This window comes from Oncorhynchus tshawytscha, linkage group LG04, assembly GCF_018296145.1.
Source record: "Oncorhynchus tshawytscha isolate Ot180627B linkage group LG04, Otsh_v2.0, whole genome shotgun sequence".
Lineage (NCBI taxonomy): Eukaryota > Metazoa > Chordata > Actinopteri > Salmoniformes > Salmonidae > Oncorhynchus > Oncorhynchus tshawytscha.
Genome location: NC_056432.1, coordinates 71,176,636 through 71,190,928, shown reverse-complemented (window position 1 = coordinate 71,190,928; position 14,293 = coordinate 71,176,636). Strand labels below are relative to the sequence as shown.

Below are 14,293 nucleotides of genomic sequence, written 5' to 3'. Positions count from 1 at the left end.
AACTCCCAGCCCACCACAGTATAATATTACTGTGAGTTACAGCAGAGCCGTAAACAGATGCTTTAACTCATGAAACCACAAGAGGGCATCGGCCAAGTCTTTCATAGGAATATTACTGAAGGTTCCACAGTTCCCACAGGCAAACCAGGAAATTACATTTTAAATGGTTAGATTGAAAAAAATGTTTTTGAATGAAATGTATCAAATATATAAATCAAGGCTGAGCATATCTAACCCAGAGTCATATATACATGCCATATTTATTTTTTGGATATAGTATATCTAACCTACCCCCCCGTTCACTACTCACCTATTCTAACACATATAATTCTCACATCCCTCATCCAATAAAACAGACAGCAACAGTATAAAGAAATGTCTTTAAATATATTTTATAAGATACACTACTTATGCGTTGGCATTTTAAATAGAAAACATCTTATTACTTTTATCTTATTACTTTAATCGTATTACTTTCTCATGACATTATTTAAAAAATAAGTTTAACATATTATTCACTGAATATCTACAACTCTATTTCCTGGTTAAAGACTTATCAGACCACAGAATGGTGAATCACTTGGAATGTCAAAGCATTGGCACATTAGTAGGGTTGCAAAATTCCAGATATCCTGGTTAGAAGATTCACAGAATTAGGAGAAAATAAGCAGGAAATCCAGAATCCAGCAATCGGGATTTCTGGAGATCCTGGACATTTTGGTAAAGTTTCAGGAATTTTGCAACCGTACACATTAGTTAATTCTCAACAACAAAGACAACAGTATCGTGATGCTAGACGATCACAGTAAGATGTCTGGACCATCAGGTAAGAAGCACCATCTCTAGTCTACTGGGCTGACTGGTTGTGGTTCTTCCTCTCCTGCCAGGACTTCTTCCTCAGGTCCAGCTCAGTGTCTGTGAAGGCTGCTGGGCCCCAGTTAGTCATCCTCTGTGGTCCTTTATCACCTTCACAGACAAAAGGAGAAAGAAAACATCACATACTGTATTAAAACAATAGATCAATAGAACAAAGACATGAATAGCATTGTAATATGAGTATGGAGAGGAGAACAGAACAGAACATGAACATGCAGTGGATGACATTCTACTATGGTGATGTTGGCCTCTCTCATTCTTACTTACCTGGCTGGATGAGACGGACCAGTCCCTCATGCTTGGCCACCTTGTCCTTCCAGCTCTTGGTCTTATTAGCTGCCTGCTCCAATTTCATTCTCACCTCCTGTAACACAAACACACACACATAGTTTATCCATATATCTCAATGATGGCCAAGTCCCTTTAAGTAATAAATAAGTTATGCTGTTCTTCTTGAAGTAGAGACAGTTCTCAGTGAAATCACCACTAGATGGCAACAGAGTGCAAGAAGAGACCTCTATGATAGTTTTGTGTTGTGTCAACAGTTGACAGAGGAGTAATTCGAGAAGAAGGTACGTTTGGTGCCAGGGACGGACTGTCTGTTTCAGGCAGCCTTCCACTGACTCAACACTATCTTCAGCTGAATAAAGACAAGTAGTTGCTCACAGACATATAGGTCAAAAGGAAGTACTTCCTGCCAAATTTGTTTTAATTTTGTTTATGAAATGTCCCGGCAACACCTTACTTTAAGTGAAGTGTTAATAGGGGACATGGTCCCTACTAACAGCCATATTGAAACACAGACAGGGTGTTGCTCTCTGACCTCGTACTGCTCCAGTGCTCCGTGCCTCTCTCTCTCAAGTCTCTCCAGCTGCAACATGGCTGCCTGCAGGGCCATCTCCTTGGCCAGCCGCTCGCTCTCCAGCTCCTGCTTCTCAGCCTGGGTCTGGGAGATGGCTCTCTGCTGCTGCAGGTGGATTTGCTCCAGCTCCGCCCGCTTGGCTGACTCCTCCTCCAGAAGCCTGTGTACATGCAGAAACAGACACACCACATGAACCAATCACAGACAGACTCAAACAAATGCTGGGTGCAGAAGCCTGAGAATGTGAACGTTAACATCTATACACAGCCTACTGATACACTGTTTTTGTGTGATAATGTACACTACATCTGTGTGTGAAGTTGTGTACAACATGGCATCATTTTCCCTATATAGTGTACTACCTTTAACCTGTGCTTTCGAGCAAAAGGTATAAATGATGGGTTAAGAAAAAAACACATTGAACCAGAAAAAGTGTGAAGCAGCAACTACATGTTTAAAATGGTTTGAACTTTGAATCTCAACACGAGGTGGAGACGATAAACTCACCTCCAGGACAATCACTGGAACGGCTGTTTAGCTGTCCTAAGTAAAGTATCTTTGAAAGCGAATTTAAGTAGGACCATCCTGTTACTCTGCTCAAACCATCAAATCAAATCAAATTTATTTATATAGCCCTTCGTACATCAGCTGATATCTCAAAGTGCTGTACAGAAACCCAGCCTAAAACCCCAAACAGCAAGCAATGCAGGTGTAGAAGCACGGTGGCTAGGAAAAACTCCCTAGAAAGGCCAAAACCTAGGAAGAAACCTAGAGAGGAACCAGGCTATGTGGGGTGGCCAGTCCTCTTCTGGCTGTGCCGGGTGGAGATTATAACAGAACATGGCCAAGATGTTCAAATGTTCATAAATGACCAGCATGGTCGAATAATAATAAGGCAGAACAGTTGAAACTGGAGCAGCAGCACAGTCAGGTGGAAGTTGAAACTGGAGCAGCAGCATGGCCAGGTGGACTGGGGACAGCAAGGAGTCATCATGTCAGGTAGTCCTGGGGCATGGTCCTAGGGCTCAGGTCAGATGAAACTGGAACAGCAGCATGGCCAGGTGGACTGGGGACAGCAAGGAGTCATCATGTCAGGTAGTCCTGGAGCTCAGGTCCTAGGGCTCAGGTCCTCCGAGAGAGAGAAAGAAAGAGAGAAGGAGAGAATTAGAGAACGCACACTTAGATTCACACAGGACACCGAATAGGACAGGAGAAGTACTCCAGATATAACAAACTGACCCCAGCCCCCGACACATAAACTACTGCAGCATAAATACTGGAGGCTGAGACAGGAGGGGTCAGGAGACACTGTGGCCCCATCCGAGGTCACCCCCGGACAGGGCCAAACAGGAAGGATATAACCCCACCCACTTTGCCAAAGCACAGCCCCCACACCACTAGAGGGATATCTTCAACCACCAACTTACCATCCTGAGACAAGGCTGAGTATAGCCCACAAAGATCTCCGCCACGGCACAACCCAAGGGGGGCGCCAACCCAGACAGGATGACCACAACAGTGAATCAATCGTATTATGTTACTCTCATCCCCCACTGGGAAACCATTGATACAGCTTAAAAGAAGTATCTTCAAGAGTGAATGGAAGGAAAATCAACTCTGTAGTTCTGTTCAGGACTACACAACAAGTCCCCAGATACCAGACAACTGCGAAGAAGGACAACAGTAGAAGAGTTGTTTGAGTCATTTTCGACAAAAAAGGCCCAACACCCTTTTCAAGGCTGCCCCGTTTACTGAGAGTTCCCCGGCAACCCCAGGCATTTCACGCAAATACATTCATGATGTCTAGCTCAAAGCGGGCGGCGGTTCGTGTGCAAAGTATATGGTTATTGTAGGTGAGAGTAGTTTCTGAATGTGGCAGTGTTAAGTGTCTCTGTCCCTCTCTCTCCATCTCTTCTTTAACAAGCATCTATGTTGTTGTCATTCAGCTGGGGATAATAACCGGTGCAGAGTGTGTGTGTTTATCCTGTGTTCTTGTTACGGATACAAGTATCCTGTGTGTGTATCCTGTGTGTGTGTTTCTTTTCTCTCCTTCTCCCCTCACAGGTGAACATCATCACTCCCCAATCAGTCAACAATCAATCATCAATCAGAAGACACACCTCCTCCTGTTTCCTACCCTATCACAGTTCCTTTCCCTTGGTTTAAAAACCCCATCAGTTGTTTGCTCTAGAGCGCAATCTCTCTGTAAATGCCATGTATGTAGATCTCTGTGTTTCACTCTCTCTTTGTGTCTTAACCTCTCTTTTGTTTGAGCACCTCCAAATGACTTTGTCATCTCCTGTGAGTATTGTTTTTGGTTATGGTGTTTGTTTGATTGCTGGTGGGAAAAGGGGAAACCAAGACAAGTCGCCCATGGGCATACACTACCCGTAGGTAGACTTTGTTAAAAACACTAGTTAGAACTGGGCGGACCACCCACTGTATTTTTGGTTGGTTAGTTAGCTGTTGTTAAAATAGGCTAGTCTAGCTTAGGGGTGTTTTGGATGCTTATTGTTTCTTTCCTTGGGTCCAGCTCAGACCCTTTTCCTGCTCCCCCCATTACCGTGTGTTTTACAATAAACCCTGAGTTTGACGGTATAATTTCAGTTGTCGTGGTTATTTCGTTCACACTTTTACTTTGTCACAATTATAATTTGCATGAGTTATGTTACGGTCTCATTACCATCCCCCTAGACTGTCGGGCCAAAAGGGATTCGTAACAGTTCTCATTTAATTAGCTAGTAAATAAATAATTAAACCAATTTGTGTAGTACTGAATCATAATTAAAGCTCTGTTTTTTTGCAGATGCAAGGAGGTTACGACTGCTCAGAATGATGATATGAGGTTATGATTAATAAGTTGACTGTTTATAGATATGATAGGTAAAGATCTTTCAGTTTAATTCGGGAGATGGTAACGCTTTAAAGAACCACTCTCGTGGTGCCCCAGATCCTAGTTAGTTAATTGCTACATGATTAATTTAATTGTGTAACAATTAAACAGTTAGTTAATTAGATAAATATGAGGGCAAAAGGGAAAGCAACTCAATATTAGAAAGGTGTTCCTAATGTCTTGTACACTCAGTGTAAGGCTACTGTCTGAGTGTGTGTTGCGTCTAACCTGGTCTGTAGTTTGCGCATGATCTCCTCATCCTGCCTGGCCTGTCTCTCATCCTCTAGTGCATCCTCCAGGCGGTGGTACATGTCCTCCAGCTCCCTGACACGCTGCAGGTACTGCTCCAACTCACTGGACTTCTGGGCCACCTGCTCCTCCATCTGCTGACGAACCTGACAGGGGACAATGGACACACAGTTTGATATGATAATCTGGACACAGATATGAATGCACACACGTGCATACACACCACCACAGTACAAAGTAGCATGTGCTGTGCATATGACAATCAATTCTGTTTAGTGTAGATTTTCCCAGATAACTCCATAAATAATACTCATACTGTGAGTAATAGTAATAATACTTGGTTATACATGAAATGCAATGATTCAAAATCATGAGAGAAATCTTGCTGAGTAATATGTTGTTGCAGTGATTCTGAGTATTAACTTCCTGGAAAAGAGCTAGAGTGTAGCTTTGTGGTTGGTTACCATTTTCTCTCTCTCCAGGTCTGTTCTGTAGCGGTCCTGCAGGTCAGTCTGGGTCTGTTTTCTCCTCTGCTCCTCCAGAGTTGCTGTGGCCGCTGCCTCCTCCAGTTTCTGTCAGAAGCCAAGGGAGAGGAAGCCTTAACACTTAACACTAGAAAAGCCTAATGTTAGTTGGCTACTAATACATCGAACTTGCCAGGCAGTTTATTAACTATCTAAATAACTACCTAGCATTTATTGACTTGATTATTCAAATCATTCTTAGCTAAGTGGTATAGTCGTTGTGCGTTAATTCTGGCTAAAGATTACTTCCTGCGCCGACAGAGATGGCCGCCTCGTCTCGCGTTCCTAGTCCCACGACCCCATTTTGTTGCTCCCAGCCTATAGACAGAGACTAAAACAGGAAGCTCCCGCGCTCACGTCTGTTCAACGCTGGTCCGACCAATCTGATTCCACACTTTAAGATTACTTTGATCACGTGGATTGGGATATGTTCCGCACTGCGTCAAACAACATTGACGAATACGCTGATTCGATGAGCGAGTTTATTAGCAAGTGTATCAGCGACGTCGTACTCACAGCAACTATTAAAACATTCCCAAACCATCGTGGATTGATGGCAGCATTTGCGCGAAACTGAAAGCACGAACCACTGCTTTTACCCATAGAGACAAAGTAGAGTCACAACTCAATGGCTCAGACACAAGAGGTATGTGGCAGGGTCTACAGTCAATCACGGATTACAAAAGGAAAACCAGCCCCGTTGCGGACCAGGATGTCTTGCTCCCAAATACACTAAACAACTTCTTTGCTCGCTTTGAGGACAATACAGTGCCACTGACACGGCCCGCTACCAAAACCTGTGGACTCTCCTTCACTGCAGCCGAAGTGAGTAAAACATTTAAACGTGTTAACCCTCGCAAGGCTGCAGGCCCAGACGGCATCGCCAGCCGCGTCCTCAGTGCATGCGCAGACCAGCTGGCTGGTGTTTACGGACATATTCAATCCATCCTTATCCCAGTCTGCTGTTCCCACATGCTTCAAGAGGGCCACCATTGTTCCTGTTTCCAAGAAAGCTAAGGTAACTGAGCTAAACGACTACCGCCCGTAGCACTCACTTCCATCATCATGAAGTGCTTTGAGAGACTAGTCAAGGACCACACCACCTCCACCCTACCTGACACCCTAGACCCACTCCAATTTGCTTACCGCCCCAATAGGTCCACAGACGACGCAATCGCAACCACAAGCCTACAGGGAGGAGGTGAGGGCCCTCGGAGTGTGGTGTCAGGAAAATAACCTCACACTCAACGTCAACAAAACTAAGGAGATGATCGTGGACTTCAGGAAACAGCAGAGGGAGAACCAACCTATCCACATCGATGGGACAGTAGTGGAGAGGGTAGAAAGTTTTAAGTTCCTCGGCGTACACATCACGGACAAGCTGAATTGGTCCACCCACACAGACCGCATGGTGAAGAAGGCGCAGCAGCGCCTCTTTAACCTCAGGAGGCTGAATAAATTTGGCTTGTCACCAAAAGCAACTTTTACAGATGCACAATCGAGAGCATATTGTCGGGCTGTATCACCGCCTGGTACGGCAACTGCTCTGCCCACAACCGTAAGGTTCTCCAGAGGGTAGTGAGGTCTGCACAACGCATCACCGGGGGTAAACTACCTGCCCTCCAGGACACCTACACCACTCCATGTCACAGGAAGGCCATAAAGATCATCAAGGACAACAACCACCCGAGCCACTGCCTGTTCACCCCGCTATCATCCAGAAGGCGAGGTCAGAACAGGTGCATCAAAGCAGGGACCGAGAGACTGAAAAACAGCTTCTATCTCAAGGCCATCAGACTGTTAAACAGCCACCACTAACATTGAGTGGCTGCTGCCAACATACTGACTCAACTCCAGCCACTTTAATAATGGAAAAATGTATGTCAAAATGTATCAGTAGCCACTTTAAACAATGCCACTTCATATAATGTTTACATACCCTACATTACTCATCTCATATGTATATACTGTACTCATCTACTGCATCTTGCCATTTTGATGTAATACATGTATCACTAGCCACTTTAAACGATGCCACTTTTATGTTTACATACCCTACATTACTCATCTTATATGTATATACTGTACTTGATACAATCTACTGCACCTTGCCTATGCCGTTCTGTACCATCACTCATTCATATATTTTTATGTACATATTGTTCATCCCTTTACACTTGTGTGTATAAGGTGGTAGTTGTGGAATTGTTAGGTTAGATTACTCGTAGATTACTGCATTGTCGGAACTAGAAGCACAAGCATTTTGAAATATACTTGCATTATCTGCTAACCATGTGTATGTGACAAATAGAATTTGATTAATACTCCAATTTCAGAACACTGAGTGTGCCAGAGTACAGAATAACTGAGTTTACAAACGCTCAACACCCGTTGAATATGGTCGGTGTCAGTAAAAGTCGTAATAAAAAATAAAAAAACGTAATTAAATTGTTGCCAGCAGCACAGTTACAGTCACCAATGCTATGGACAACATAAAAACAGCCTAACCAGCTCTGCTAGGGTGAGTAAAATGGTCAGAGTGATGTTTACGGACACCCAAAATCGTAATATGTCTAGCTAGTCATTTGTTATGCTAACAAGCTAGCAAGAGGTTGCATAGCAACAGCATCAACTTCCGGTAGACAGGAGAAGCGCTAGTACTCAACTGAAACGATACTGAAACATTTGTTTACAATATACTAAAATGATATGTAGTATATATGTAGTATGTAGTATATACTCATTAAGTATGTTAGTATGGGTATTCGAACACAGTGATTTATTACACATAGTCATGATTTAAAAATAACATTAAAAAGACTGCATGGGGGCTTTAAGGAACATTATGAAATCAAGAAAATGCATTTCAAAAGAACAGAGGCTTATTTTGAGTTAAAATATATTACTGTGGCTTGAGTGTTGCGCATGTAATTATATATTATATTTTGAAATCGAGCTCAAGGGGTCATTTTTAAGAGTTGTTTAACAATGATATATGATTTAGAAACTGCAGAATCTGCTCTTTCTGATACTATAATACATATATAGACATCAAAACTACCTGCTTGTGACTCTGTAGGCTCTCCTTCCCCTGCCTCTGTGTAAATATGTATCACTACCACTACGCTGCTGTTCATTGATTTCCATAAGTATTTATCCATTTATTCTGCTACTGGTCATTATTACTCCTGTTTACATGAATATATTACCATTAGTATATCACCATAAGTATTTATATATTCCTGCTACCGGTCACTTTTCAGCCCTGCCATACTGCCCCTGAGTGGCGCAGCGGTCTAAGGCACTGCATCTCAGTGCAAAAGGTGTCACTACAGTCCCTGGTTCAAATCCAGGCTGTATAACATCTGGCTGTGATTGGGAATCCCATAGGGCGGCGCCCAATTGGCCCGGGTTTGGCTTGGGTAGGCTGTCATTGGAAATAAGAATTTGTTCTTAACTGACTTGCCTAGTTCTATGAAGGTTCGAAAAAATAATGTACAGTTTTAGGCAAATGTGAAAAAATGCTGTCAAGTAAAAATGCTTTCAAAAATAGACATGTTAATATATTATATATTTATCAATTAACAAAATGCAAAGTGAGTGAACAGAAGAAAAATCTACATCAAATCAATATTTGGTGTGAACACCCTTTGCCTTCAAAACAGCATCAATTCTTCTAAGTACAAATCCACAGTTCTTCTGTGGATTTAGGCAGCCTCTCTGGATTTAGGTGCTTCTCTCTCTTCATGTAATCCCAGACAGACTTGATGGTGTTGAGATCAGGGCTCTGTGGGGGCCATTCCATCCCTTCCAGGAAGGACTCCTTGTTCTTCTTTACGCTGAGATAGTTCTTAATGACTTTCGCTGTATGTTTGGGGTCGTTGTATAGAATTTATGTATAGAATTTACATTTATGTTTTTACAAATTTAAATGTATAATTTATAGAATATATAGTTTAGGTGTAGTTTTGAGGGGCTATCATCTGCCTCGCAGGCTGACTGCCAGTGAATGACTGGGGGTGAATGAGGGGCAGGGGGGAATGTCCTCTTAAAATGGCTTATAACACAAATTATGTTTGTGATAATAAGATTCTAACAACAACAGTGTGTTATATAGACTTATTTAGGAAAAATCAAGGACAGGGTGGACATGGCTTTAAAAATGGCAGAGTAATTAAAGTACATTCGCTTTGAGTCAACGTGACAGTATTAATTCAGCCTTTACACGCTCAACTAAAGGTTACTTTGAAAAGGAACTTACCTTTAAAAGGAACTTGCCTTTAAGTTTGTTTTAAAGGAGAAAAAACTGATATTGCTTTTCAGTGGGACAAGCTACACTCAGACTTATCGGACCCCTTTATCATATGTTTATCCTTTATAATTGTGACAATACAGCAACAAAATAATATTTAAACAATTGAACAGTGGTAGTTGATCTGATTTTGTTTGACATTTTAGTCATTTAGCAGATGCTCTTATCCAGAGCAACTTACATATATTTTCATACTCCCCACCCCCTTGGGAATCAAACCCTCACCCCTGGTGTTGCAAGCGCCATGCTCTAAAAACTGAGCTACACAGGATTTGAGTTGAGAACTTGAGTAGAAAAGAATGATGCATAAGAAGAAAAGCTGGGCCTCCAGATGCTGGTGCAAAGGGGGAAGTGGGTAGTCTGAGACAGATCTAAATAACCAGCAGACCAGCACCGGAATACAGGCATCAGCTCTTTCACAGGTGTCCTTGAGCCAGCTACGTTTGCATAAGTGCTTTTTCCCCCTCTTCTCAGATCTAATGAAAAACAAGGCAACAGTAAACATGTCGTCCCCCACGAATGATGCAGTACCCCCCTTGGGCCAATCAGTGTAATTTGATAAATGACGGATCTCTATGGCAAGATGAATCATTCACCCATGTTTAGTCAAAATCGGGCCAGTGGTGTCTGAGATATTGCTTGGGTTAGCTAGACTCATATCCCTGAGCATGTGGGCCAAAATCCATCACTCTGAGTCAAACTGATTAACCCCCTAAGGTTGATGTCCGAGCCCCATGGAAATCTAATTAGCATAATACATTGCATTGGATGAGTCTCAATCCACCGCATCCGCCAACAACAAGTGGGACACAATCACAATCAATAATTTTGCACGCCCAATTTTTCCGTTTTTGAGTTGTTAAAAAAGTTTGAAATATCCAATAAATGTCGTTCCACTTCATGATTGTGTCCCACTTGTTGTTGATTCTTCACAAAAAAATACAGTTTTATATCTTTATGTTTGAAGCCTGAAATGTGGCAAAAGGTCGCAAAGTTCAAGGGGGCCGAATACTTTCGCAAGGCACTGTATATATATATATATATATATCAGCCTACAAATTATACAAATAGGCCCTATTATATTTCAAAATTTAAATCAAATTTGCTAGCCTATATTGGTAACTGTGTGCTACACCAGAATTGTATGTTCTCTCCCTGCTTTATTATGGTTTGAACGACGTGCGTAAATACAGTCCATAAAATACAGTATAATACAGTATAGTAATACAGTTCACACTCAAAAATATTAGCCTAGCAGAGCTAGTTTAATTTATTTACATACAGTGCCTTCGGAAAATTATTCTAAAATGGATTGATTCATGAGGGAAAAAATGATTTTACACCCCATAATGACAACACAAAAACAGGTTTTTAGACATTTTTGCTAATTTATATACAAAACCCCCCTGAAATATCACATTTACATACGTATTCAGACCCTTTACTCAGCACTTTGTTGAAGCACCTTTGGCAGAAATTACAGCTTTGGGTCTTATTGGGTTTGACGCTACAAGCTTGGCACACCTGTATTTGGGGAGTTTCTCCCATTCTTCTCTGTAGATCCTCTAAAGCTCTGTCAGGCTGGATGGGGAGCATTGCTGCACAGATATTTTCAGGTCTCTCCAGAGATGTTCAATCGGTTTGAAGTCCGGGCTCTGGCTGCACCACTCAAGGACATTCAGAGAATTGTCCCGAAGCCACTCCTGTGTTGTCTTGGCTGTGTGCTTCAGGTCATTGTCCTGTTGGAGGGTGAACCTTTACTCCAGACTGAGGTCCTGAGCGCTCTGGAGCAGGTTTTCATCAAGGATCTCTCTGTACTTTGCTCTGTTCATCTTTGCCTCGATCCTGACTAGTCTCCCAGTCACTGCCGCTGAAAAACATCCCCACAGCATGATGCCGCCATCACCATGCTTCATCGTAGGGATGGTGCCAGGTTTCCTCCAGACGTGACACTTGGCATTCAGGCCAAAGAGTTCAATCTTGGTTTCAACAGACCAGAGAATATTGTTTCTCATGGTCTGAGAGTCTTTAGGTGCCTTTTACTGAGGAGTGGCTTTTGTCTGGCCACTCTACCATAAAGGCCTGATAGTTGGAGAGTTGCAGAAATGGTTGACCTTCTGGAAGGTTCTCCCATCTCCACAGAGGAATTCTAGAGCTCTGTCAGTGTTACCATCGGGTTCTTGGTCATATGTTTGGCCGGGCGGCCAGCTCTAGGAATAGTCTTGGTGGTTCCAAACTTCTTCCATTTAAGAACGATGGCCACTGTGTTCTTGGGGACTTTCAATGCTGCAGAAATGTTTCGGTACACTTCCCCAGATCTGTGCCTCGACACAATCCTGTGTCTGTATGTGTATGTAAACTTCTGACCCACTGGGAATGTGATGAAAGAAATAATTCTCTCTACTATTATTTTGACATTTCACATTCTTAAAATAAAGTGGTGATCCTAACTGACCTAAGACAGGACATTTTTACTAGGATTCAGGAATTTCAGGAATTTCAGGAATTTTGAAAAACTGAGTTTAAATGTATTTGGCTAAGGTGCATGTAAACTTCCGACTTCAACTGTACATATAAATATATGGATGAATGTTTATTGGTCAATAGAGGCCATATTGTTTTAGGTACTAGTCTGGAAAATATTGCATTGAGAGACCTTTGTCCATAGACGCCACATATCAAGTTTCGTGCAGATCGGTGATATGTTACCAGAAGAGTAGTATTCTAAGTGTTTTTCACAAAATTCATAATGGCAAACCATCCTTGTGAGGAAAGGGACCTACGTAGCGAATTTTATGAGTTTAGGTCAAACGGGGTGAGGGGCGTGACCTTCCAAAATTAGCATTTTCAATCTGTTGTTATAGAGCCACCATCTGGCCAATCAGTGTACTTTTGTAAATGCCGGATCTCTATAACAAGACGCATCGTTCACTCAAGTTGTCAAAATCGGGCCAATGCTGTCTGAGATATCGCATCTGACTAAAGTATGAACATACAAACGTACTAACGGATGTAGACAGATCCACATTCCCCTCCCGATTTCATCGTGGGGGACAATGATCTGTTTCTGAAATTCATAAACATTTCTAACATAATATGCTTGATTCACTGCATTTGGGAATTAAGGTAAGTTCTCTACAAGTGTTACACTAGTTAAACATGGGTCAAAATTAAGCATGAGACACGGTATGGTGTTCATTAATGAGGAACTGAAACTCCTCTGGGAATAACAGAAACCACAGCCCCGCATAACCCCAGGACCCCCTCCCCCAGGCAATACTATGAGAGCATCTGAGCCATGTGACAAATAACAAATAAACCTTCACTAAATAAATTGTTCATCAAAAATTAACTGTAAACCTAAAATGTATATTTGTATACATAAATATATAATGAAAGGGTATGGGAGAAATCAAGTGGGGGGGAATAAAGTAAGAAGGAAAGAAAGAGAGAAAGAAAGAAGAGAAAGAGAAATAGGAAGAGAGAGAAAAAGGAAGAGAGAGAAAAAGGAAGAGAGAGGGAAAAAAAGAAAGAGAATTATTTCTCTTGATAAATAATGAAAGAGAGCGAGAAAGAAAGAAAGGAGAGAAAGAGAGAAAGAGAAAAAGAGAGAGAGAAAGACAGAAAGAGACAAAGAAAGACCGAAAGAAAGAAAGAGAGAAAGAAAGAAAAAGAAAGAGAGAGAGAAAGAAAGAGAGAAAGAAAGAGAGAGAGAAACAAAGAGAGAAAGAAAAAGAGCGAGAGAAAGAAAGAAAGAAAAAGAGCGAGAGAAAGAAAGAGAGAGAAAGAAAGAGAGAGAGAGAAAGAGAGAGAAAGTGAAAGAAAGAAAGAGAGAAAGAAAGTGAAAGAAAAAGAGAGAAAGAAAGAAAGAAAGAAAGAAAGAAAGAGAGAAAGAAAGAAAGAGAAAGAAAGAAAGAGAGAGAAAGAAAGAAAGAAAGAAAGAAAGAGAAAGAAAGAAAGAAAGAAAGAGAAAGAAAGAAAGAAAGAAAGAGAGAGAGAAAGAAAGAAAGAGAAAGAAAAAGAAAAAGAGAGAGAGAAAGAAAGAGAGAGAGAAAGAAAAAGAGCGAGAGAAAGAAAGAAAAAGAGCGAGCGAGAGAAAGAAAGAAAAAGAGAAAGAAGAAAGAAAGAAAGAAAGAAAAGAGAGAAAGAAAAAAGAGCGAGAGAAAGAAAAAGAGAAAGAAAGAAGAAAGAGAGAAAGAAAGAAAGAAAGAAAGAAAGAGAGAAAAGAGAGAAAGAGAGAGAAAGAGAAAGAAGAGAAAGAAAGAAAGAAAGAGAGAAAGAAAGAAAGAGAGAGAAAAGAGAAAGAGAGAGAAAGAAAGAGAAAGAGAGAAAGAAAGAAAGAGAAAGAAAGAGCGAGAAAAAAAGAGAGAAGAGAAAGAGAAGAGAAAGAAAGAGAGAGAGAAAGAAAAGAGAGAGAAAGAAAGAAAGAAAGAAAGAGAAAGAGAGAAAGAAAGAAAGAAAAAAGAGAGAGAAAGAAAAGAAAGAGAGAAAGAGAAGAAGAGAGAAAAAGAGAAGAGAAAGAAAGAGAAAGAAAAGAAAGAAAAAGAGAAAGAGAAGAGAAGAGAGAGAGAAGAAAG

General features: G+C 41.4%; 1 protein-coding gene across 1 annotated transcript in view; it reads right to left on the bottom strand.

Moving 5' to 3' along the window:
- Positions 1–363: 363 nt before the first annotated feature.
- The window catches only part of LOC112249317 (switch-associated protein 70), a 39,507-nt gene continuing 25,577 nt past the window's right edge, over positions 364–14,293 (bottom strand). The window contains exons 8-12 of the mRNA XM_024419155.2: positions 5,345–5,452; positions 4,860–5,026; positions 1,700–1,898; positions 1,144–1,240; positions 364–966 (exon numbers count right to left, since the gene is read on the bottom strand). Coding sequence (XP_024274923.1) covers positions 848–966; positions 1,144–1,240; positions 1,700–1,898; positions 4,860–5,026; positions 5,345–5,452 — 690 coding nt within the window. The 3' untranslated portion in view covers positions 364–847. The remainder of the gene's footprint in view (positions 967–1,143; positions 1,241–1,699; positions 1,899–4,859; positions 5,027–5,344; positions 5,453–14,293) is intronic.